Here is a 27,754-nt window from a genome sequence, read left to right on the forward strand (position 1 = left end):
CAGGGACAGATGGGGTCTTATCCCCGGCATCTGCTGTTTCATTCACTAGAGCTCCCTGTTGCATTTCTTTCTCGTCTGCCATTTTGCTCCTTGCCTTGCTCAGCTGGGTGTCACCAGGCTAGCTACCAGGACAGCTGCCCTGGCTATTTGCTCCTGAGATCGCTATTACTTTTGACAATGCTTCTGGGCGTGAAGTTTCCATCCTCTTCTCTAAATAACGGCAGCTCGCCCTGGCAGGACAGCGAGGTGCCAGCCCTCAGGCCTGCCTTGCCTGTCCAGGAGACCTTGTGCAGCAAGGAGCTGAAGGTGGGAAGGAGGAGCAATGGGAACAGGCCCAGGCTAAAACCCACAGCTGTCCCCTGTTCTTACTGAGACTGAGTAGATTTTCATGCATAAATGCTTCTCAAATTTTTGTATGCCTTTGGTCAATTTCCAGAGTCTTTAAATGGTTGTTCTTGACAACTCTGTCCAGTTTTTCTTTGCTTTTTGGGCAGAGGTTTAACCAAGCTTCTCACTAAGCCATCCTAGAAGTCCCATCCCTCTGATCCATTTACTCTTTGGTGATCCTTTCAGAGCTGAGGAGGTCATGAAAAATGCTTATTTGGAAAGGTGTTCATTTGAGCCCATTAATATCCCAGGTGTTGACTTGCTAGATGTTGATAGACGGATGGAGAGGCCTGTTTACGGCAGCCGAGTGACTTCTGCGGCTTGGCTGTCTTTTTGGTGTGCGAGCAGGTGTGACTGTGTGCAGATTATCCACACGCTTTTGTCTGAGCACTTGAACTTGCAGGCTTTCTCCGCTGCTTTGAACACAATAGCTCGCCTAATAGCGCGATTCCTTTCATTGTTTCTTTCCCTTTGTTAAGAGGATTAGCTGGTACAGGCACAGGTGTGAAATTTTAGGGACTAAGGTAATTACACTTGTTTGTAGACTGTTTTGACGCAACTATAGGGTCCTGGATTAGTTTGTATTACGATGTAAATTCATATATTAAGCCAAAAAACACCAAACCCGTTGCCATCAATTCTGACTCATAAAGACCCTATAGGACAGAGTAGAACTGCCCTGCATAGTTTCCAAGGAGCAGCAGGTGGATTTGAACTGCCAACCTTTTGGTTAGCAGCCAAGCTCTTAACCACTGCACCACTAGGGCTCCACGTGGGTATGGAATTTTCCATGGAAAGGGAATCTGCCTAGGGTATCATTCTTTTTCTCTGTGACACTCCAACCCTATCAAAGGCTGTCCATTGCCTGCACCACCCAGTTCATTACTCAGCCATGCGGCTTGGGGCTCTGTTCCCACCCCTGCATGTGCTCTTCTCACCTTCTTCTCAGGTATAACCTCCTCTAGGCTGGGGACTGTGTCTCCATTTTGACTGCCTAGCTCTGCATCCCCCCATCCATTTCGCATTGGTGCAATGGACCAGAGGTGGTGGTTCTACCTTATACTTTTGTGCCCCTGTGGCTCCTGGCCTTGAGCACATGTCTGGCTTGTTGGAGAATGCTTTCATCTTGGACTGAGCTCTGACTATGGCACAGCTGAGATCTTCACCAAGTCTGGGTTCAGGCCTCTTTCCGATGCATCCTCAATCTACCTCTTGTCTCTGCTTAATTAATTAAGTTAGGCAACAGCTATTGTGCTCTAGTCTGCAAGAGAAAAGACCTGGTGATCTGCTCCTGTAAAGATTACAGCCAGGAAACCCTATGGGGCAGTTCTACTCTGTCCTACAGGGTCACTGTGAGTCAGAATTAACTCGATGGCACACAACAACAATCTGTGTCAGTCATGACGCTAAGCTCTGCGGGTGAGACACACTGATTCAACTGTGGGGCTACCTTTCAGATGTCCTCTGAGAAGGGGCCGCGATATAAGCCAGCAACAATTATAACCATGGATTGTTGAGTTCACAACACATATATAGACACAACATATATGACAACAATGACACAAAGAATGTGGGAGGGAATACAGCAACGCTGGGGCAAATTTCTGTATTTTATTGAAATTAAGTTAGTATTAATTTGAGGTAAATTCTGATAAATGAGGATGAATGTTGTAATAACTAGAACAACTACTGAAAATACACCTCAAAAAATAGTTAAAAAATCAACAAAGGAACTAGAATGGTACACCAGAAAATATACACTTAGTACAAGAGAAGGCTGTGAAAGAAGAACAGAAAAACAAAATGCCATGAGACATGCAGAAAATAAACAACAAAATGGCAGATATAAATCCAACCATATTAACAAAAATTTAAGTGTGAGTGGATTACGTGCTCCAAACAAAAGGCACAGACTGTCAGCCTGGGCAAAAAAAAAACAAGATCCAGCTCTGTGCTATTTACAGGAGATACCCTTTAGATTCAAAGATATTATAAATAGGTTGCAAGTAAAACGATGGGAAAAGATATCATTAAAGCAGAAACATAAGAGAAGTAGAGTGACTATATTATATCAGACAAAATAGGCTTAAGACAAAAGTGTTACTAGAGATGAAGAGGGATATTTTATAGTGATAAAAGTGTCAATTCAACGGGAAGATATAATAATTATAAACAAAGATAAACATATACATACCCAACCCATAGCCCAAAAACCAGAATAAAATGAAAAATAGACAATTTAACAACAGCAGTTGAAAATTTCAATACCCCATTCTTAATTATAGATAGAGCAACTAAACAGAAAGACACAGAAGACTTGAACAACACTATCAGCCGACTTGACGCCTACAGAACACTCTACCCAACAAGAGCAGAATATACATTCTTTTCAAGTACTCATGTAACATCCTCCAGGATATGCCATATGCTAGCCATCAAATAAGCCCCAGTAAATAGAAAAGAGCTGAAATCATGCAAAATATGTTCTCCAACCAAAATGGAATTAAATAAGAAATCAACAACAGAAGGAAATATGGGAAATTCACAAATGTTTGCAAATTAAACAACATACTTCTAAATAACCTGTGTGTCAAGGAAAAAAAATCACAGGATAAATAAGAAAACACTTCGAACTGAGTGAAATAAAGAAATGCAAAAATAAAAAACTATGGGCTGCAACTAAAACAGTATTCAGACAGAATGCTTTATAGTTGTGAACACGCATAAGAAAATATCTCAAATCCATAGCCTAAGTTTTACCTTACGAAAAAGGAAAGGAATCCAAAGCAGAAGGAAGGAAATAATAAAGATGACGGAAGAAAAATTAAGTAGGAAACAGAAAAAAAAAAGACAGTTAATTAATTATATTTTTATATACTAGGAACAACAATCCAAAAGTGAAATTAAGAAAACAATTATATTCACTATATCATCAAAAACAATAAATAATTTAGGAATAAGTTTAACAAAACAAATATAAGACTTACATATTGAAACCTACAAAATATTACTGAAATAAACTAAAGAAGCTCCAAATAAATGGAGAGACATTCCATGTTCATGGACCCAAAGACGATGTTGCTAAGATAGTAATTCTCCCGAAATTGATCTACAGATTCACCCATTCCTATCAATATCTCAGCAGGGCTTTTTGTATAAATTGACAAGCTGAACCTAAAATTCATAGGTATATGCAAAACACAGAAGTAATCAAAACTATCTTGAAAAAGAACAAGTTGGAGGGCTTTCACTTCCTGATTTCAAAACGTATTGCAAATCTACTGCAATCAAGGCATGAAGACAGATGTAGACATCCGAGAAACGGAGTTCAGAGTCCACAGATAGATTCTTACATTTATGGCCAATTGATTTTCAACAAGGGTACACAGGGAATTCAATGGGAAAGGATCACCTCTGAACAAAAGTGCAGGACAATGGATACCCACAGGCAAAACAATGAATTTAGACCCTTACTTCACGCCATACAGAAAAATTGCATTATAGACCTAAATATAAGAGCTAAAGTTTAAAAATGCTGAAAGGGAAACAGGAGTAAGTCTTCATGCTCTCAGAGCAAACAAAGGTTACCTGCACACAACCTCAAAAACATAAGCGATAAAAAGGAAAAATGGACATATCTGGCTTTATTGCAATGAAAACATTTTTCACTGCAAAAGACACCATTAAGAACATAAAAAGGCAAGCCACAGGCTGGGAGAAAATATTTGCAAATCATGTATCTGATAAAGGGCTTCTACTCAGAACATATAAAGAACTCTTTCAACTCAGTAATAAGACAAATCACCCAATTTAAAAAACGGGCAGAAAATTTGAATAGACGTTTCACCAAAGAAGATATATACGCCAATAAGTACATGAAAAGGTGCTCCAGATGGTTACTCATTGGGAAAATGCAACTTACAGCCCCAGTGAGATGCCTGCCACTCCCATTAGACCGTGTGTCATTTAAAGGGCAGTAACAAATGTAGCTAAGGGCATGGATACACACAGGACTCCCGTACATTGCTGGTAGGAATGTCAAATGGTGCCACCACTTTGGAAAACAGTTTGGCAGTTTCTGAAATAAAAGTTTAACATAAATACTTCGTACAACCCAGCAATTCCACTCCAGATGTTTGCGCAACTCTGTAACTTTAGTGAAAATCATTGCATTGTACACTTAAAATGAATGAGTTTTAAGGTATCTACCCAAGACAAATGGAAACGTATGTCCACACAAACCCTTATATATGAATGTTCGTAGCAGTATTATTTATAATAGCTGAAAACTACAAAAAAGTCCATCAACTGTTGGAGGGATAAAGAAAACGTGGCATGCTGATACAATGAACAATGTTCCGCCATCAAAGGAAGGACTTTCTGACAGATGTTGCAACACAGATGAACCTCAGAATTATTGTGCTAAATGAAAAAAGCCAGGTGCAATAGACCATATATGTATTGTATGATTCCACTCAAAGGAAACATCCAGAGAAGTAAATCTACACCAACAGTAAGTAGATTAGTGGTCATCTGGGGCTGGGGGCAGGCAGAGTGACTGCAAATGGGCACGGAGATCCTTCTGGGGGCGATGGACACATTTTAAAATTGGATTGCGGTGATGTTTTTTTTTTTTAAAAAAATCTGTAAATTTTTTTAAAAAATCCCTGCATTGTACACTTAAAACAAGTGAATATTAGAGTATACAAATTATACTTCGATAAAGCTGTTTTTAAAAAAGAGTGACTAGAACTGTGTTTGAAAAAAAAACTGAAGAGTAAGTTTTAAGAGAGTAAACAATCAGACCCATAAACAGTTGTTATAATCTAAGATTAGGAACTAAATCTACATGGAATATGATGCCCCTATTTGGCAAGGCTAACATACCACACAGCTGGAGAACTGGCTGGGCCTCACTTTTACAAGGAGCCCTGGTGGTGCAATGATCAAGCTCTTGGCTACTAACCAAAGGTTGCAAGTTCAAACCCACCCATCAGCTCCCTAGGAGAAAGGCGATCTGCTTCCATAAAGATCCTGGCCTAGAAAGCTCTACGGGCAGCTCTACGCCGTCACACGGGCGGCACCCAACGACAACACTCCATCACAACCAGCAGTGGTGTGGCTCTTCCCCTGAGACCGGGAGCCAGGTTCCTGATCCACTAGCGACCTTGGGCAGATCACAAACTCCCTGGCTCCCAGGCTCCCCCAAGGTCAACCACACAGGCAGTGAACTCATTGTGGGGCGGGATTACCCAATAACCAAGGTACACACGGGGCCTACTATGCCTTCCCACCAATGTGTACCGCAGTTTCACTTGTCCCCTACCCCAGCAAAGATGTGGTGAAACCCCCACAAAATCGCTCACCGCAGAGTAGCAGGTAAATACAATTAGGCCTCAGTGCACCTTGCTCAGTGCAAGCTGGTGCAGACCGTTTGTACTGGTTAAGCCAGCCCTGCTCGTTTGTCACGAGCAATGCCATCTTTCCGTCTCTGGAGCCTCACGCCAATAGCCCTGTGTGCTGTGCCTCCCATGCTCCAGACACAGTGACTGGAGAGGAGGGAGACCAAGCGACTTAACGGGTAAGTGTTGGGCCGAGGATCCGGATCCAGGCTTTGTGGCCCCAAACCCCATGAGGAAATGAGGTCTTACACGCCTTCCAGCAACACAATTTCATAATTCTCTTTAGAAAACTTTCCTGCTTTCCTGAAGGGTATTTTTTGTTCCCTCTATTAGCCTTGGCTCAGTTGGCTCACCATCAACAGTCAAACCACCTACTGATAATTGGTACACTGTTCCCAAACCAGACACCTGCTGAGTGACCAGCAGCAGAGGGGACCCTGTGGGAGACAAACTTTGCCGCTATCAACATTCCTCACTCAGAGGTGATCACTGCCTCCAGAAAGCCATCATCTCCACAAAATGAGGCTTATGACAGCTCTCCCAGGCACTGTGTGTCCATAGAGACAAAAGAGAGGGTGCCACGGCGGCTACCCACAGCAGACAGAGGGGTGACGGGCACGCCCTGGAGGAGAGGGACCGCGATGGCAAACTCAGTGCTGCTGAGGAGCCTGGACACAAAGGAGAAATAGGATCATAGCTGTGCTGGTTATCACGAGGTTGTGGCCTCAGAGGCCCTCTAACGAAGTTACCTCCCAGCCTCTTCTCTGTCACTCCCTGCCACAAAGCTGACCCCGAGAGCGCCAGACGCTTGGCTGCCCCCTGCATGTGTTCCGAGGCTCCTTGGGGCCCGTGCTCCCACATCCCAGTCCTTGACTAACACAAGAGCCCCTACACACAGCACTCAGCTTCTCGTTAAATCCTTCCATGGTGGGGGGTCCCAGCCACACCACACCACCTCTTTCTTTCCTGCAGGTCTAAATGTGAAAAGCCGCTCCCCCAAAACCAAGCTCCTTATAACTCCAATCCTCTGACTTGACCTCTGTCACCCAAAATAACTCATTCCCTCCTGGCATGACCTCTTCTCAAACGGCTCCCATGGTCCCCACCCCTCATTTTGCTTTAGTCAGATCACCCCATTCTCTAAAAATTCATTGTACCATTGACTCAGTACCATCTTGGCCATGTTCTTCTGAAGGCCTTAATCAGTCAACGCCTCTCTTAAATGTTGGCATCGAGATCGTAAACAGTACTCTAGAAGGCTGGCCCTGAACACACACTTACTTGAAAAGCTGTTTTTGGTGACTCTGCTGCCTGCAACCCCAGGCCTGTCTCCCAGGCCCTTTAGTCCTCTCACTAGACACGCTATGACCAGGCAGGCTCAAACAACCAGAACTTTCCCATATGCTAACGACTCAGAAACATATGGCTCTAGTCCAGACCTGGCCCTTGAGCTTCTTAGATCCAACTGTCTCTGACCACCTCACCCAGAAGGCCCAAAGCACTTCAGCTTTCCACAGATAAACGCATGTTATCTGCGTATTCACTTCATTCTCCTCAGGGCTTACAAACCAACAAGCGGAAGGAGTTGCCAAAGGCTTAAGAAAAATTTGCAGGATGAAAATGCAAACTGAGAAGAGTTACGTAATAACTACATTTTTCAAATGAATAAGAAAAAGGCAGGCAGTATTCTGCTTAATCATTGCCCTCCTTGATTCGACCCACAAAATCTCAATATTTCAAGGAAACGAGCGCCTGCATCGCCAAGTCACAATGCCCTCAAGCTTCACTGCAACTGCTTTCCAAAACAGTCCACAGAATGAAAAATACTAAGAAGCCAGATTTCCACAAAGACGATAATGTTATCAAACACGAATTTCCTTTCCTTCCCTGCCTCAGGAAAGGTTTTGCAGAAACAAGCAAGGACTTGTGTCCGGGCACATTTCCCTTGCCTGGAATCTGCCCTCTCACCTTCACGTGGCTGAAGTCACCAGTCTTGCTGCTCTCAGGTGGATTGGCGGGTCTGCTGTCCACTCGGGGCCTCACAACCTGTCGGAAGGGGCTGGACAGGGGAAAGCCACTGACGCTGATTCCATCTAAAAAAAAAAAGAACAAAAAAGTTAAGAAAGATGTTAGCTTGATTTTTTTTAAATGTAGGGTTTTGTTTTGTTTCAAATATAGTAACTGAAAGAAACGTTTCAGTTTCTGCCTTTACTATTATACAAAAAGACTGAAGAAGAGTCTTTTCAGCAAATGGTGCTGGAACAAGTGGCCATCACATGTAAAACAATGAATCCAGACACACCTTACATCATGACCTCCTGTTAAAGATGATGGGAAAAGTCTGAAACAGTTAAGGGTGATGGCTGGACAACATGACGAACATAATTAACATCACTGAACTGTACATGTGAAGACTGCTGGAGCAGGAAACGGTTTCTTACCTATATACTTACCACAATTTAAACAAAGAAAATATCTTTTAAAAAGGATCACAGACCTAAATGTTAGATGCAAAACTATAAGACTTCCAGAAGACAACATACAAGACAATCTAGGTGACCTTGAGTTTGGCAATGACTTTTTAGATACAACCCCAAAAGCACAATCCATAAAAGGAAGACGAGATAAGCCTGGACTTCATTAAAATTAAAAACTCCTGCTCTGAGAAAGACATTGTTAAAAAAAATGAAAAGTCAAGCCACAGACTAGGAGAAAATATTTGCAAAACACATATCTGATAAAGAACTTGTATCCAAAGGATATAGGGAACTTTTAAAAACTCAACAGTAAGAAAACAACCTAATTAAAAGGCGGACAAAAGATCTGGACAGATACCTCACCAAAGAAGATATGCAGATGGCAAATAAAAACAAGGCTTCTATAAACATTTGTGTGCAAATGTTTGTGTAGACATGCATTTTTTATTCATTTGGGTAAATATCTAAGAGAATTATGGCTAGATGGAGTTGTAAGACTATTTTTAGCTTTGTAAGAAACTGCCGAACCATTTTCTGAAGCGGCTGTACCACGTTACATTCCCACCAGCAGTGAATGAGCCTTCCGGTGGCTCCACATCCTTGCTGGCATTTGATGTCATCGGTGTTTCGGATTTTAGCCGTTCCAATATGTGTATCATACAGATATATAATACGTGCTGTTTTTTCATTTAAGTCTCTGGAACCAACTTGAAAAGCTCTCACTAGCCAAAGATGGGACCATCTGACTTGAAAAAATGAGAGTAACTGCAACTGATTATAACTCTTCACAGAGTTTAAATCTACATGTTCGGAGTAATATGAAAAGTAATAATAATAACAATAATTAGTCACCTGTGGAGGATGAGAGGGAACTGATTCATTATCCTGAAAAATGGTAAATAAAAGAACAGAATCAACTATTGAAACTTCATGTCTTTAATGAGCTGTATCACTGGGTAAGCAAATGATGGACGATGCATAGAAAATCTCTTCATAAAAGTACTCTAGCAAATAAATGAACATGAAATGATGACGTCAGAATAATACCATTTTGCAATCTCTAAGGACTCTTTCCCTCCAGGTGTAACAACCAAATGTCTCCAGGCAATACTAATCCTGCTTGAGAAGCACTGTTCTGGGCAATGAACACAAACCACCACAAACATCACAGAAAGAATCAGACATGACACGTCTCCTGATGTAAGAACACAAGACTACCTTTAGGCTTGTCAAAGAGATCAAAGACGAGCCACGGCAAGATTCCAGATCTCCCTGCTGATTTTCAGGAAATGCAGAGGACAGAGGAACCTGTTTGGGTGCAGCATGAGGGTACAAGCAACAAAAAGCAGGCCGTGGAAAACTCATCAGGTTCTTCAGCAGGTAAATTACAAGGAAAAGAAAGGGGTGGGTGCGGATTCATAGAGACTTTAAAATAAATAAACATTTTCCAATAAATAGGTAAGACTAAACTATTTTGTCTAGGGATACAACTGTTTGCTAAAACTATAAAAAAACAAAAGAGACTGATATAAAAATTGGGACGGTGGTTGCTCTTAGGGCAGAGATGGGGCTTGAAACTGTGATGAGGGTTTATAATAACTCATCAAGCTATGCATTTGCTTTGTATGGCTTTCAGAATCTTTTTTTTTCCAATAAAAAGTTTTAAAATGCAATCCCATTTTTATTCAAAAAAAATTTAACTGGCTTTTCAACTAAGGGACAAAGTCAGGGTTCACTCCCGTGTGTATGATCCAGTCAGTGTTCTGGGGCACCACTGCATTTGCGAACAAGTCCATTTACATTAACACCTGAGGAGACAGGATGCCTTAAATAAAATCTCATCAACTAAAGAGGGGACTCCAGCTGAACTGTGAGCTATCTGCAAAGGCATACAATTAACTAAGCATAATGTAAATGGTTTCTAATTTTTGAAAAAGATTTCCCTTATACATCACTTGCTAAGGTATGTGCCCTTAAATAATTCAATTTTCAGAATGTCAAGCAATGTTCAGCTAAGGTGAAGTAGAATTAAATAATTTTCTGTTTAGAGTCATCAAATCTCCAAATGCTAAGTTATCTTGAATAAGTTTAAAAAAAAAAAAAGTACCACATCAAATGTTTCATTACACCTTTAACTCCAAATAGGACACGCAGGCTCTGAGCTTCTACTTAAAAAAAAAAAATTTTTTTTTCGAATTGGTCTGTTTCCATTAATAACATCCATGGAAGACATGTATGAAGACATGTGTGAAGACATGTACGAAGGCATGTATGAAGACTGGAATTAAGCTTTCAAGGGTGAATTCATCTTTGCACTTCCCAAGAAAATGGAGGCACCAGGTGGGCCCTGCTCAAGCATCAAGCGTGAGCAACCCAAAGCGAACAGACACAAGTTTCAGGAGAGTCAGTCTGTGATAAAGGCAGTCTGGACAAGTCAGGCCAACTCAGCCACTGAGAACAACCACAAAACAGCCACAAAGTATGCTTAAAATCTGTCCAAGGCACTGGAGAGCTAACAAGGAGGTAAAGAGTTACTGAGACATCATCTACCCGAAGGAGGCAATACGGGATATGGGCCTGGCACTTATGGCCACATTTCTTCCCACTGCTTCCTGCAGATTCCAGCAGTCACTGAGAGGCTGAGAAGCTGAGCAGAGCTTTTGGCCCATTCACAGGACGAGATGGGAAAAAACGGTCTCCAACATTCCCCAAATAGAGTACCTGTTGGGACCCCAAAGGACTACATTCAAGAAGAGGAAGGGGGCTAGAAAGAAAGCAGCCTCTGGGACAGAGCTCAACTTTGGAGTACAACAGTCTAGAAGTGAATCCAGGCAATTCTCCCACCAAAATGCCTTCCTTGTCACTGCCTATTCAGCCCCAGGTTTTCTCCCCTTGTACTGTGGCAATTCTCTTCCCTCTGACAACCACCTTTGCCCATCCTAATACCCCACATCTTAAAGGCACAGTTCAAAGACCACCTCTTCCATAATGCTTTCCCAGGTGTCTCAGCAAGTTCTCCTTCCTCTGAGTTCCAAATCCTTCTTGTCTAGACTTCAACCACGCCTACAACACGTCATCCTGTGTCGCAGAGAGGTCATGTGGCAGGGAAGTGTTCCGGGAGTCAGTCAGACCTGGGTTTAGATTTTGGCTCCTCCACTATCTGGTGAACAACCTTCACCAAGTTGCTTAATCCCTCTGAGATTTAAATTCCTCACCCCTAAAATAGGACTAATAAGGATTTGTAAATCATAGGGTTACCTAGAAGAATAAATAAAAAAATGAGTGCCTGCAAATCAAGTTATTATCACAATCCTGGTACATGGTAGGGAAACCCTGGTGGCGTAGTGGTTAAGTGCTACGGCTGCTAACCAAAGGTAGGCAATTCGAATCCGCCAGGCGCTCCTTGGAAACTCTATGGGGCAGTTCTACCCTGTCTTCCCCTGTCCTAGAGGGTCGCTATGAGTCAGAATCAACTCGACAGCATTGGATTTGGTTTTTTTTGGTTGGTACATGGCAATGGTACATGGCAAACAATGAAGACAAATAGCTGTCATTACCACGGAAGTAACTTATGCACACGTCTTACATGCCATACATGACAATAAACCCCTTGAGGGAAGAATCCCTCGGCTTCATTGCTATATCCCCCACAGTAGCTGACACCTCATTATACCAAACTGTCTGCCCTCCATAAAGACTAACCAAATGACTAAATAAATTACAGGGTCAAATTCCATACTTGGCTTGCCCACACATGCTGAACAAAAACTCCATCATCCCAAAGCTCCTGGTTAATTAGAATTTTATCACGTGTCTCTGTGCAAAGATTCAATCAAAAGCCGTTAGATTTCAGTGAGTTTTCTTTCTTCTTTTTCTCTTTCTCCCAGTTCCGTGGGCACAATCTATAAAACATCTCCACTACACCTGATGCCTGCTGTAAAAGGAACTAATATTATAGACATTTGCAAAACATAAAGTCCACATTTTTCAGCATCCTACCCTAGAAACTAGGTCAAGTGCGGTCTATAAGTGAGCATGGTGCTGAAGACCACTAAATGTGAATGGACTGAAGTATTGCCAGGTGCCTAAAGGCATATATATACGCCATCTCATCTCTGCCTGTCTGTCTCTCTCTCTCTCATATCTCCCTTCCCCCTTTCACTCTCTTCCCCTATCTCTCTGTCTCTCTTCCTCTCTATCTCTCTCATTCACACATCCAAACACACCCACATCCACACACAAACACACACACTCTCTCATAAACACACACACACACACTTCCCTGGAAATGGAACCCATCATTAGCAAACTAAACAAAAGCTGCCAGCTCCCAAGGGACTCAGATTCTTTTTTGCCTTGGAAATACCAATCCTATTTTATACTTATAACAATGCCAGAGTTTTCATTTCTGGAAATGGTCCAGAGGTATTGGACTGCAGTGGAAAGACACAGTGAACATCTGGTTTTCTGTCTGCCTGGCACTCCTCCTTTCTTTGGGAAATGGCTCCTTGTCCACCCCATGTGGTTTTGGTGGGATGATGGCTAGCCTGATCCAGCGTGGCCAAAGAGGCAATGTCCCACCTCCAGTGACTGACAGGGTAGACAGATACACAGCAAGGTCCCTCAGAATCCCTCTGTAAGAGCTGGTCTAAGAAGTCTAGGAGGATCAGATAAAACACAGGTGCAGGGTCTTCCAGTGGTCATCCCTCCCACAACACTGAGAGACTCTGGGCAAGTCACCTAACTCTCTGTACCTCGGTTTTCTTGGCTCTATGATGGGAACTAAGTCAAGGGACTCAATGAGGAAAGTGATGCAACAATGTCTTTGAAAATAACAAATTGGCAAAGACTTGGAACTGGAAGGACCTGGGACAGGGCACTTTGCAGAAAGGGTAGCAATGACATCTACAATTCACCTCCTTTTCTAGTCTCATGAAAGCCACAGAGACCTCAAAAACATGCCATCTTCAAGCTCAGAAAAGGCTGCTCTGTGGCTTACTTAGAGACTGGGGAAGTCTTTAACTCAGCTGAGGATGGAAAAGACAAGTGACCTATAAATTACAGATAAATGGGAACAGAATGTCAGCAGCTCAGGTGAGAGGCAGGAACTAACACTCGGAAGGCAAGAATTGAGCCCAGCAAGAACAGAGCTGGACAGAGGACTGGGCAGCTGCAGAAGGTGGAGAGAGATGAGAGGGAACAAAACACCATGAACGCCTGGGAAGAAAAAGCTCTCCAGCTGGGGCGGGCAGCGGGGAGGAGAATCATGTTCAATCATTCGGCCACTTTTCCTGCCAACATAGGCTATCACAAATAGAACAGAGAACAGATTGGGATGGCAATTAATAGGAAGACAGGACAGAAAAAGTTACAACAGATGATGGCAGGCTGGTAGGAAGACCAGAGTTTAGGGGATTCATCACGACAGACGGGTATTTCAGAATGGTATGCTCTGGGAAGATCACCAGGAATAAAACCAGGCTTTCAGAGAGATTTCCAGTTACCATTTATAGTGCTCGATTTTCCTATTAAGAGCGTCTCTGTGGGCAATTCAGAAACACAACTTTGCATGCTAAAATAATACTTCTTCTCCCTTGAATTCAGCTGGATGACAATAGGGAGAAATGACAGCTGAAAGTGGGATCTGTGGGTGGAGAGAAAAAGCACAGTCAGAATAAAAATAGTGAGACTAGTAGGGCGGGTACCGAGTGTTTACTACGCCTTTAGCACGGCATTGGGCACTTCGTACATGGCATCCTACTCTTCACCCCCTGCAAGGTAAGCACTACTTACCCATTCTATAGATGAGGAAACTGAGGTTGTGAAAAGATATGTGACTCGGTCGATCTTACAGAGTCCATCAGAAGCAGAGCTAGAGCTGGAACTGTCAGGCTTGTCCCTGCCCAGCAAAGCTGGGCCCGAGTAACGCATTCCTGTCCTAAGACTAGGCTTCTACAAAACTTGATGCACGCAGGTTGTTCTGCAGCACACCCTGGGTTAAAACCATGCACCCTGCATCCCACTGCACCTACTGTGAGGACCTTCACGATGAGCCCGCCTTCACCCACTGGGAGTGTCCACCCAGGGCAGGTGCTCAGTTCTGCATCCTTTCAAAAGTAACACTAATGCCTAAGGCTGCAGATAACATTTCCTCTGTCTTGTGACAGGTCCTGGGGAAACAAGAATCAAATGCAACAAGAATAAAATACATTTACCAAGGCAAAAGGAGACAACAGTCTCTCAGAGGTAGTTTGTCAGAACTGCTGTTCCAGGCAGAAATGTTTGAAAGACGCTTTTTCATTTATTCATAAAATCCGTGGGTGCCAAAAAAGCCCATCTGCTTATCATAAAATATCCTCAAGAAAAGTAAAGCAGTAGGAGCGTTTGGCTCAGGAATTAACCAATACTCATCTCTAATTGCCATGGAGAAAGCAGCATGTTCATTCATTCAGAAACTTTAGAATAGGCCTTGTGGTTAGGAACTCGGCTGCTAACCAAAAGGTTGGCAGTTCAAATCCACCAGCCGCTCCTTGGAAACCCTGTGGGACGGTTCTACTCTGTCCTATAGGGTGGCTATGAGTCAGGATCAACTCAAGGGCAATGACTTTTTACAAGTAGTATATGCCTAGGAAAAAGAAAATAATTCATAGAGAATTAAGCAGTAGCCTTTATATAATATTCAAATGGGAACTTTCCTCTTTCCCCCGGACAGCCTCACAGAGGTAGAAAATAGGCGAGAGGTAGCAGGGGCTGAGGGAGTGGGAAGGGGGAATGACTGCTAATGGCACAGGGTTTCTCTTGGCGGTGATGGGACTGTTTTGGATACAGACAGCGGTAGTGATTGCACAGGAGCCCTGGTAGCTCAGTGTTTAAGTGCTAGACTGTTAACCAGAAAGTCAGCAGTTCAAATCCACTGGCTGCTCTGTGTGGAAAAGATGTGAGTCTGCTTCCATAAAGATTACAGCCTTGGAAACCCTATGGAGCAGTTCCACTCTGTTCTTTAGGGTCATTGTGAGTTGGAATCAACTCAACATCAACAAGCAGTGATTGCACAATTATTCAAATATACAGTGAAACCTGTGTAAGGCAGAAAACTGTCAGAAAGGGAAAACTCAGCTATTTTCCACAAATAGAGAGCAAAAGAGAAGTGGTAAGATAACATCCCATCAACGGCGGAAAACCAGCGAGATGCAGAAAAATAAGGCAGTCCTGTCAAGTTCTAGCTCTCACAGGTTTCACTCTACTAAAACCCACACTAAATGGTACACTTTAAAAAAATAAATTGCATAATTTGTGAACTATATCTCATTTTTTCTAAATCACCTGAAGAGCTTTTTAAAACTACAGTTTCCTGGATCTAGCCAGCTCTACCCAATGATGAATCTTCATGGACAGGGTGCAGGAGTCAGGTCCCTGGATCTATCCAGCTCTACCCAATGCTGGATCTTCATGGACAGGGTGCAGGAATCAGGTCCCTGGATCTACCCAGTTCTATCCAATGATGGATCTTCATGGACAGGGTGTAGGAATCAGGTTCCTGGATCTACCCAGCTCTACCCAATGATGGTGAATCTTCATGGACAGGGCACAGGAATCAGGTCCCTGGATCTACCCAGTGATGGCTCTTCATGGACAGGGTGCAGGAATCAGGTCCCTGGATCTAGGCAGCTCTATTCAATGATGGATCTTCATGGACAGGGTGCAGGAATCAGGTCCCTGGATCTAGCCAGCTCTATACAATGATGGATCTTCAAAGACGGGGCACAGGAATCAGGTCCCTGGATCTAGCCAGCTCTATTCCGTGATGGACCTTCATGGACAGGGTGCAGGAATCAGGTCCCCAGATCTAACCAGATCTACCCAGCTCTACCCAATGATGGTGAATCTTCCTGGACAGGGCACAGAAATCAGGTGCCTGGATCTACCCAATGATGGTGAATCTTCATGGACAGGGTACAGGAATCAGGTCCCTGGATCTACCCAGCTCTACCCAATGACGGATCTTCATGGACAGGGCACAGGAATCAGGACACACAGCATATTTTAGAACTAATGTTTTAGAATTTCCCTTTCAAATGTTACATACCTTGGTTCTTTTTTAAATGTTCTTAATTTTGCACACTTGTTTTTTGTTCTGTTTTAAATTAAGTATCTATCTGAGAGGGTTTATTTAAACTTCCAAAAACAATCAGTGAAAGTGTTCATAAACATACACATTTAATTTTTTTTTTAAAGATACAGGGAAATGACCATACAAAAACTCATACACAAATGTTCGCAGCAGCCTTATTCGTAAGGGCCAGAAAGCGGAGACATTCCAAACGGCCATTACCTGATTAATGGATAAATAAAATATGGTATGTCCATTCAATGGAATATAATTAGGCAATAAAAAGAAATGAAGTGCTGATACACACTGCACGGATGAATGTCGAAAACACAGTGCAGAGCGTAAGAAGTCAGTCACAGAAGGCTACATTGCATGACTCAGCTTAAAAGAAATGCCCAAAATAGGCAAATTCACAGAGGCGGGAAGCAGATGAGCTGTTTCTCTAGGGCTGGGGGGAGAGGGGAGAAGGTGTGGCTGCCAGTGGGTACGGGGTTTCTTTTGGGGGGATGAAATGCCCCAAATTTACATTGTGCTAGTAGTAATTGCACAACTCTGTGAATAGACTACAAACCAGTGAGCACATGCTTTAGATGGGTGAATTTTATGGTATGTGAATTATAATTCAATAGAGTTTTTTTTTAAGTATTAGTACTACTATCTTAGGATGCAAGCAAGTTACAGGAAAAAAAAATAAGATATGCGGAAAAGAAAGATTATATGCAAACAAACAACAATTAGACCCACAGCTAAACTCTCAGCTGCAATGGAAGCCACTAGACAGGAGGAATACCGTCTTGAAAGTATTTAAGAAAATTTAACTGCTACCTGAGAACTATACACACAGCAGAGCTAGTTCCCTATTTTCCAAGAATGCGGTGACATAAAGACACTTTGGACAAAAACTGACAGAACTTGGCACAAACAGATCCTTGCTAAGGGGCTTCTAAGCAATATACTTCAGGATGAAAGAAAATAACTCCAGAAGGAAGGTAAGAGAAGTAAGAAGCAACGGCGAACACAGAAAGTGGCAGGCATGCGTATCCGTTTAAACGTTGTGCTTGGGTCAGCCCAAATGCTTTCAATTCAACAAATATCACTGCAGCTTCTACTAAGTACAAGGCAGAAAGGGTCCTTTAAAGGTGCAGCCCCAAAACGGAGAGTGGGACGTCCTGGTGTCCTGGGTAACAAAGAGCACGAAGCGCAATTCCACGCCGCGGTGCACAAAGACGGACCCTTCCTCTCGGTTGTTTCAAAGACGGCCCAGCCTGTCACCTCCAAGGGGACCTGAAAATTCACACAGCAGCAAAGCCTCCTCACGATAGGCAAAGTGCAGCGCGAGCAGCCAGGGCCAGTTTCCAACTAAGATCGCATTGTAGACCCTGCTGATAACAATGACCATCTCTGCTAGAAAGTGATACCCTTTGAGTCCCTGGCCAACGGAGAACCAGCTCAAATGGACTTTTAAACCTTGTAATAATCCTGTTAATACAAAGGTATTATTGAGTTGTCTTCTCCTCCAAAGGTGGTTAAGAAAAAAAGACATGGATGGAATTGAAGAAGGTGAGGACTCGGCCAAAGACAAGAAAGACATTTTTAATCACTGGTGACAGGCCCTGGAATGTGTGCCCAAGTGGACATGCTGCTGTCTCTTCTGTGGGGACCTTCAGGAACAGTGAACGCGCTCCAGCCTTCGGCCATTTCAGCGAAGTTGTCCCCATGAGCACCAACTCTGACCCAGGCATGGAGGTCTTTCCTGGGCTGGGAGCATGTTGAGGACAATGACTGTGCATTTTTAGTCTGTATTCAAATACATACAGCACAGAGTAAATACTTGATGAAAGAAGACATGGATCTAGAGTAACTTCTAGCGATGTGTGATGCCCACCACTCAGGCTGCAGGCCGGCACACAGGTGCCCAGTGCCACCTCCAGGGCATCACTCACCCAGACTGTGACATGCAGGTGCCCCCAGGAGTTCTGTAATGTGCAGCCACATTTAAAAGCACCTAATAAAAATCATTATCCATAAGGTTTTCAGTCTCAGAGGAAGTACAACTAGAATGTTCCTTAGAAGCAAGGATTGAGAGACTCTGTCTTGCTTACTTTGGACAGGCCATCAGGAAAGACCAATCACCAGAAAAAGACATCATGGCTGGTAAAGTAGAGGGTCAGTGGAAATGAGGAAAAGCTGCATGAGACGGACTGACACAACAGCCAGAACAAGGGACTCAAACACACCAATGATCACGAAGATGGCATGGGACCAGGCAAGATCTTGTTCTGTTACACACGAAGCAGCCAGGAGTTGGAGCTGACTGCAACTAGCAGCAACAATAAAAATGAGATGCACGAAGAGATGACTTCAGGAATGAATAAGTAAATGACTGTCTTTCCACCATAAGAGATAAAGTGGTTTAGTGTTGGGCATTCAAATTCAAGGATTATTTTCTAAAACCACCACCAAGTCACTTCTTTGTAGAGTAAGAGCTGGCTATTGAAGAGCACTGAGTTCCTTGTCGCTAGAGCTGTTCCAGCAGGAGACACATAACTTGTTGGCCAAGATCTCGTGGAGGAAGCGGGTGGAGGGTGAACTGGGGTAGTGTGAACTGCTAGCGTCCTCTTCCCTCTCCTTCTCTGTGCAGCTATGGCGTCAACCACAGCCTCAACAGGACTCCAGCTCACACCTTCTTCCCCTTTACTCAGAGGGAGGCAGGACAGTGCAGAGTGGCTAGGTGGAGTCATGAGGATCTGAGTTCAAATCGCAGTGTGTTCCCTCTGCTTGTCCAGAATCCATTTACAAAAAAGAGAGGACCAGACATGGAGTCAAGAGTCTGACTCTGCCAATCCCTGCCCCTCTGACCCTGGGAAGGGCACTTGATGGCACCGAGCCTCAACAGTGATCATCTTGGCAAAGATAATGCCGTGCGCCTCCGACATTCCCACTCCATGTTTTCTATCTTTTATATCTTGTTTACATGTGCTACTCTATTTCTACTTGAAAAGAAAAACAAATAAATGAACATCAATTTTCCAAAGGAAGCGACAGAAATAGCTCGATTAGCATATGTTATTTTAGGACAAAAATCAAGGGGGGCGGAAACGTGCTGCTGGTTTGAAATTGAAAGCAGAATGCCTTTTTCAGAAGATAACTTGAGATCATAGAGGCGGGATGGCTGTGCTTGTCCTCCTTTAGCAGAGAGACAATGAAGCACCATCTGAGTATTCCGTGCAATCTTCACAAAAGCCATGAAGCACGGCGTGCCCCACAAGACAGAAAGCAATTATTTCTTCATTAAACAGTTGCCAAATCACGGAAATTACAAAGCTGGCAGCTTCAAGTTGGACAACCGATCTGAAAATTATCAAACAAGGAAGGCTCAGCCTATCGTCCCAAAAAACCTTTCTTTCCGAAAAATTCGTTTTAATACCTATGAACTCTCTTGAAGATGAACTCAAGAGAGTTTGTCTGTCTGTCCATCTGTCTCTCACTTCCCAAAAATATAAATGGCCTTATTTTTTTCTTTATAGAATTTTTGTTTTGAGGCAATTGTGTAGCTCCTCTGTGTGTGTATTTCTGTCATGGACTGAATTGTGTCCCAGGAATGCCTGTTGAATGTCTAGCCTCGTAGATGTGGATATGGTCCTGGTTGAAAACAGAGTTTTTGTTCTGTGAATGAGGTCATATCAGCGAAGGGTTGATTCTAAGCCTAATGACTTCTGAGTTATAAAAATGCCAGAAGAAACTCAGAGACACATATGGGGAGAGGAGAGACACCATTTGAGGATCGTCTCCAAACAGAGTAACTTCAAAGAGGAGCCCGACAGACACCAGAAAGGGAAAGGGTCACAGTTGAGGCCCTGATTTGGACTTTGAGCCCCCGGAACTGTAAGAAAATGAATCTCTGCTCTTTAAAGCCACCCATGTGTGGTACTTCCATTATAGAAGCACTAGGAGACTAAGACTGTCTTCATCTACAAAATGGACCTACCAACAATACCTACCTTGCTGACTATGTGAAGAAATCACACAGAATTGTGTGAATATTAAACTAACTGTGTAAATATTAAATAGAATAATAAACACAAAATCCAGTAGTCCTGGAACATAGCTAAATATAGCTAAATATTAGGTATAATAATAATCTAATTATTAAAATACTTTATTTCAAGTAAGTGAACAGGATGATTGCGTCATAATATTTAACAGCATAAATAATCAAAGACAGTGGGTCTCACATGTATCTTCTTAAACTCATGGCAGCGAAGGGGGTAGAAGTAAGGGAGCTGAGAGCATGGAGCAATATTTGCTCACTAGCGTTACACCTGCCACTGTGCTGGGCATACAACAAGTGACAGCCCAGCGCTCAGAAGTCTGGGAGATGCTTTTATTACGTCCTCTCTACAAACGAGGCTCTGAGAAATCAGTTCATGTGACCAAAGGCCAGACGTGTGAGACCCCAGAGTCCACGCTGTCTTCCATTCTGCACTGCTGCAGAAGACTCTCTGGCCTTAAAGAGATGGAGAGAGAAATGAGGCAGAAACTCGGTAGGTGAACAAGATTTTTTTAAACCTACTCTGCTGGAATGGTTTTTTGTTTTTTCACTGTAATGCAGTGGTTCTCAAACTATACCGTGCTCCTAATCGCTGAGAGGGCCTTTGAGAGGCCCACGAGCAGACTGTGGTTCAGCAGACCTGGGGTGGGGCCTGACAGCTGGCATTTCTAACAAGGTCCCGGGTTTGAGGGGACCTTGATGCTGCTGGTTCACAGGCCACACTCTAAGGACCACAGCTCAAATCCATTCTTCACCCAGCAGCCGCAAGTTCTTTTCAAAACACAAACATACTCACACCACCCCCCTGATAGAAATACTTCAACAACTTCCTAGGACTCTTAGGAAGAGCATTCAAATCTTGAACATGTTGACAAGGCCGGGAACTCCTGCAGGCCAATTCACATGATTCTTACCTCGCTCCCTCCAGCGACACTAGCCTTTGTCATGTTCTGGGACCTGGCTTTGCTCTTTGCTGCCATGGGGTTTTTAACATGCCCTTCCTCAGCACTGAAAGCTGTTTCACCCATTCTACCCTCTTTCACCTCCTCATTCTATATATCTCCCTCACTCATCACTTCTGCAGAAAACCCTTCCCTGACCCCTCCAAACCAGGTCACATCTGTGTTATCTGCTCACGGCAACCCATACCTTCCTGACCCAGCATGTACCAGAGCTGTAGTTCTTCATGTACTGCATCTGTGAAATTGCTTGGTTATTGTCTCTCCCACTAGACTTGTGCTGTCTAATGCGGTAGCCACTAGCTACATGCGGGTGTTTAAATTTAAAGTAAATAAAATTAATGATTCAGTTCTACAGACGCACCATCCATGTTTCAAGTGATCAATAGGCACATACGGCTAGTGGCTACCATATTGGATGGCACAGAATCAGACATTTCCACTATCACAGAAAGCTCTACTGGACAGCTAAGATGTAAAAGGCTGATAATACCAAGAGGTGGCAAGGATGTGGACCAAAAGAACTCACATATTGCTGGTGTGTGTGTAAACTGAAAAAACCACTTTGAAAATCTTCTTGGCTGTATATCCACCAAAGTTAGCCATACATAAAACCTATGAGCTAGCAAAACTACTCCTGGGTATATACCAAACAAATATGTGACCTTATGTCCACCAAAAGACATGTATGAGAATGTTTACAGCAGCACCATTCGTAACAGCCCAGAACGGGAAACAACCTACACAGCCATCGAGAGTAGAACGGAGAAACTGCGGCATCGTTACACAATGGAACACCACCTAGCAATAAAAAAGAACAAACTAATGCAATTCACATGCATGAACCTCAGGTACGATGCTGAGTAAAAAAAAAAAACACAAAAGTACATGTATTGTATTTATTTCTTCTATACGAAATTCAAGAACAGGCAAACTCTGACAATAGAAATCAGGATCCCAGTTATTTTTGTGGAGTGTCATTGGCTGGGACGGCACACAAGGGAACCAAGGAGGGGTGCTGGAAATTATCCACATCGTGATCTGGTGCTGGGGGCATGGATTAATGTGCTCATAAAAAAAATGCATTCAGGTATACACTTAAAATTTGTGCTCATTACTGTAAGTTATACTTCCATAAAGAAGACTTACGGTGCCATTTACAGTAGGAGCCCTGGTGGTGCAGTGTTTTAGTGCTGGGTTGCAAACCAAAAGATTAGATATTCAAACCCACCAGCCGCTCCGCAGGAGAAAGATGTGGTAGTCTTCTCCCATAAAGATTTACAGTTTTGGAAACCCTATAGAACAGCTCTACTCTGTCCTGTAGGGTCATTATGAGTTGGAATCAACCTGATGGCAATGGGTTTTTTGGTTTTCCCAGTTACAATAACAACAACAAAAATCCTGTATCTAGGAATAAATCTAGTAAAACACTGAAAGGCCTTTACGGAGAAAATTAGAAAAGGTTATTGAAAGACCCTAAAGAAGACTTAACTAAATGAAGAGGCATACACTATTCATAGACAGGAGATACAAGATAGGAAATACAAGATCAAATATCATAAAATTGTCAATATCCCCCATATTAATCTATAGAGTCAGTGCAGTGACAATCAATATTCTAACAGGCTACTTTGAGGAACATGACGAACTGAGTCTAAAATTTTTATGGATGACCAGGGGACAAAGAATGTCCAAGAGGCTCCTGAAGAAGAATCTAGTGAGGAGACTTGCCCTACCAGACTTCAGATCTTACCACCAAAGGGAATAAAGAATAAGGGGAAACCAGGTCTGCCTGAAGAAGCCAGGAATTTGGGACAGCTGACCCGACTTGGAGAATGAGGATGAGTTTTTCAAGACAGGCAGAAGACGGTCTATATCAGTGGTTCCCAAACTTTGCTACACATTGGAGTCATTTGGGGGAGCTTTTAAAATCCTGATGCCCAGGCCACACCTGACCAATTATATCAGAATGTCTAGGCATGGGAGACAGGTATCAGACCTCCAGTTAATCCCAACGTGCAGCAAAATGTAGGGACCTCTAGTCTATACGCAAAGACATGCAAGCACAACAGGGCATAGAAAATGAGAGGAATACACGTAATTCAGCATTTCTGGTATATACACTAAATGAAGGAGAGGGTAGGCAATGAGGCTAAACAGGCAGCAAACACAAGACCACATAAGCCATTTAGAGACCTCCCCTGAGGGAGGAGGGGTGATCAGACTCTGTTTTAGAAAAAATGACTGTGGGGTAATGTGGAAGGTAGACGAAGGGGCTCACGTAGCAGCTGGGAGACCAGTGAGAAGACTACTAGATGGTGAAGCTGAGATGATCAGGGTCTGACTCAGAGCAGTGGAGGTGGATACGGAGGGAAGAGGTGGAAATACTGAGAAAACAAAATGGGAGAGACTTGGTTCAATAGACAGCATGAGCTAACAGTGAAACAGCCTGCAGTGATCCACGAAATCATCCCTCTCCTCCTTGGATGAAAACACTTTTAAATTCCCTCTACCAAACTCCTGGATAACTCGTTTCACAGTGAATCACTGCCAGCTCGGTGGGAAGAGGTAATCATGAGAACAGGGAGACCAATGGTCCAAAAGATCTGGGCTCTGTTTGCCTGCAAGAGGGACCACCTGTTGCTGATAAATGACAAACACCTGAATTTTCATTCCTTCCTGGTGGCTTAGGGAATTATTTGACAACCTGAATTTAAATCAAAGAACTGAGTCAGCCTTCCCAACTGCAGGGCTAACAGTGGCTCCAGGGATAAACACACCTTCACTGCTATGAGGCAGGTGTCTGAGGCACGAATCAGGCTTAGGGGTATGGTGAAAACTTTCTGTATCACAGAAAGCCCCCACACTCAAGATGTGCCCTGGGAGCTCCAGGGAAGCAGGAGCAGGCTGACCTTTCCCTTGGTTAAACCACTGTGCTGTGAAATTACTGTTTGTGAGTCAGAACGCTGGTAGGTGGCATAGGCTAAATATAACAATAGGCAGGCTGTCCAGCGCATCATTAACCTTCTTCCTTCAGAGAAAAGCCAGATAGCCCACTAAACACAAGACAAGCAGTGCATAACCTGACAAATGGCCAGTACAATCCAAAAGTAATTGCAAGTCTGAATTAAAATAAGATGCGTACTATTGCTTTCAGCTCGGAGACGTGGAGAGCTGCAAAAAGCACTGCTCCCTCCCTTATAAGAAAAAAAGCTGGATACATTGAACACTAACAATTTTCCTGAACCCGTGAGTTAATTGTGGTCACAAGAAAAACAACTAACATGAAAACTGAAGAAATGGGACCCGAGCGTTTACCTACATAGGACTCTGACAAATGCCATATAAAAAACAAAACACCAAACCCCTTGCCAATGAATTGAATCGGACTCATGGAAACCCTACAGCACAGAGTAGAACTGTCCCGTAGGGTTTCTAAGGAGCATCTGATGAACTCCAACTACCAACCTTTTGGCTGGCAGCCGTAGCTCTTAACCACTGCACCACTAGGGCTACAAATGCCATATAATCCAGCATAAAAGTTTAGCTAGAAATTTCTAACAGATTGCTAAAGGACTAGTGTGGGCTAGCAAGAGCATAAAGCCCTGAGGATGCAGACATGGGGCTTCCCATCTCTCTCAGGTTTTTCCTCCATGCGCACCACCAGAAGAAGCTCGCTGGGAAGATAAAGAAGAGTCCTGAGAAAGTTCTCCCTGGTGCTGGCTGGGGAAGTGGGTCCCCTCCCTGATCTGAAATAAAAGCCTTCCTTAATCTGCAAGGGAAAGAGAAACAAAGCCAATAGCACAAGGGCCCTGGGGAAAACCCGGTGTGGCTGGGAGAGAGGAAAGGTAGCTTCACCCCGGACATTCTCTCCCCCATCTCCCCTAAAATCCAAAAGCCTTGGAAGTATGAGAAAGGGCAGTAAAAATTGTAGCGTGAGGGCACAGGCAGAAAAGCATTGCAAGGGGAGGAAAAAGCTTTACCCTCAGGAAGGGGCAGGAATGGGTGCTAAGCCCAGAATTACAGCTGGATGAGGGACAGGAGCAAATGTGAAAGCCACATGCCCAAGACCTAGGCTCAAAGAGCCTGCCGAGGACTGAGGCTTAATTGAAACATCAAAAAGCACCTCCCTTCCTCTCCACTAACGTGCTAGCAAGCATTTAGTGAGAAAAAAAAAAAAAAACAGTATAATACAGCCAGGAGAGCTAAAAGACAGATTTTCACTGGGAAGGAGTACAAAAGGATGACCCAAAGTCAAGGAGTAGACCCAAGGCCAAGCGGGGAGCAGCTACTGAGAAAACCATCAGCAAATCAGCCCCTACAAGGTATAGCTGGAGAAATTTTAAGCGAGTAGTGCACAAATGATAACTATGGGAACAACAAGCTTCAAACTCAGCCTAAGTAGATTAACACTCGCCCCCATATTAAAGGACTAGTAAAAGGAAAGGCACGGTCAGACCCAAGCATAAGAAATATTTACTTCAGTATCTACTATCCTATACGACATGTCCAGATTTAACAAAAAATTACATGCTATACAAAGAGGCAAGAAAAAACACATTCTGAAGAAACAAAGCAATCATCTGGACCAGACTAGATATAAAACAGACGTTGGAGCTATCAGGCAGAGAGCTTAAAATAACTACAATTAATATGCTAAAGGCTCAAATGAGCTCAGATCAATAATTTCATCAGAGAAATGGAAATTATACGAATCAAATGAAAATGCCAGAAATCAGAAACACAGTAATAGAAATAATGTTGTCGACAGGCTCATCAATACAACTGACACAGCCAAAGATAGAATCAGTTAACTTGAAGAAACGTCAACAGAAATTACTCAAACTAAAATGCAAAGAGAAAAAAAAGGAGTTGGGGAAAAAACAAAGAATAGGCCATCCAAGAGCTGTGCAACAATTTCAAACAGTCTAAAATAGGTGCAATCGGAATCCCAGAAGTAGAAAAATGAGAGAATGGGAAAGAAAAAATACTGGAAGAAAAAAAGTCAGAGAATTTTCCTAATATTAATAACAGACACCAAACCACAGATCCAAGCTCAAAGAATATCAATGAAGAAAAAAATCACTGGTACACACAACTAGGCACATCACATTCATATCGCCAAAAATCAAAGACAAAAAGAAAATCTTGAAGGTAGCCAGAAGAAAAAAAGACACGTTAGCTACAGAGGAACAAATATAAGAATTACAGCAGACTTCTCATCAGAAAACGTGCAAGCAAGAACACAAGGAAAGATCTTTAAAGTACACAGGAAAACAAAAACAAAAAACTGTCAACCCAGAATTCTATGCCCAGAAAAAAATATCCTTCAAAAGTGAAGGAGACATAAAGACTTTCTCAGAAAAACAAATACTGAGGAAATTTACTGAGAACCGACCTGCTCTGTAAGGAACATTTAAACATATATATTTTTCAGGCAGAAGAAATTCAATATATGTCAGAAACTTCAGACCTGTAGAACATCAGAAACAGGATAAATGAAGATAAAATTTAAAATTTTTATATTATTAGTGCTTTAAAATATAACTGCTTAACACAGAAACTGTAACTTATTCGGTATGTTTATAGCATATGTAAAAGTGAATGTGAGAGTAGAATGTTGTTGTTAGGTGCCATCAAGCTGGTTCCGACTCATAGCAACCCTCTGTACAACAGAATGAAACACTGCCCGGTCCCGTGCCACCTCACAATCATTGCTATGTTTGAGCCCGTTGTTGCGGCCACTGTCAGTCCATCTCATTGAGGGTCTTCCTCTTTTTTGCTGACCTTCCACCACGCATGATGTCCTTCTCCACCAGCAGGTCTTTCCTGATAACATTTCCAAAGTACATGAGATGAAGTCCTGCCATTTTCACTTCTAAGGAGCATTCTGGCTGTACTTCTTCCAAGACAGATTTGTTCATTCTTCTGGCAGCCCATGGCATATTCAGTATTCTTCACCAACACCATAACTGAAAGGTGTCAATTCTTCTTAGGCCTTCCTTAGTCATTGTTCAGCTTTTGCATGCATTAGAGATGGTTGAAAATACCATGGCTTGGGTCAGGTACACCCTAGTCCTCAAAGTGACATCTTAGAATACAAGGTCAATTTACAAATGTCAATTATATGGCTATAACCCAACAAAGGAAAATTGGAATTTGAAATTGAAAAAGAAAAAAAAAAAAACTAATGCTAATGTGTTAGTATTCATACATTTATTCTCACCTCTGTCCACTGAAAGAGTATAGAAGAAGTGACATCCCACTAACAAAAGATATTTCTAGTGCCCAGGTTTTGGCTTCTAAACACCATTCCCCAATAAAAGGAACCAAGCACTTTAGAGAAATGGTTGCTTGTATAACTGGGA

The 27,754-nt window shown here is 42.9% G+C and overlaps 1 protein-coding gene across 5 annotated transcripts in view; it reads right to left on the reverse strand.

Moving 5' to 3' along the window:
- TRAPPC9 (trafficking protein particle complex subunit 9) overlaps positions 1-27,754 on the reverse strand; it is a 635,977-nt gene that overhangs the window by 410,310 nt on the left and 197,913 nt on the right. For all 5 annotated transcript variants that reach the window (XM_064268117.1, XM_064268114.1, XM_064268113.1 and 2 more), the window contains one exon: positions 7,758-7,882. In XM_064268117.1, the coding sequence (XP_064124187.1) occupies positions 7,758-7,882 (125 nt within the window). The remainder of the gene's footprint in view (positions 1-7,757; positions 7,883-27,754) is intronic.

This window comes from Loxodonta africana, chromosome 14 (assembly GCF_030014295.1).
Source record: "Loxodonta africana isolate mLoxAfr1 chromosome 14, mLoxAfr1.hap2, whole genome shotgun sequence".
NCBI classification, from domain to species: Eukaryota; Metazoa; Chordata; class Mammalia; order Proboscidea; family Elephantidae; genus Loxodonta; species Loxodonta africana.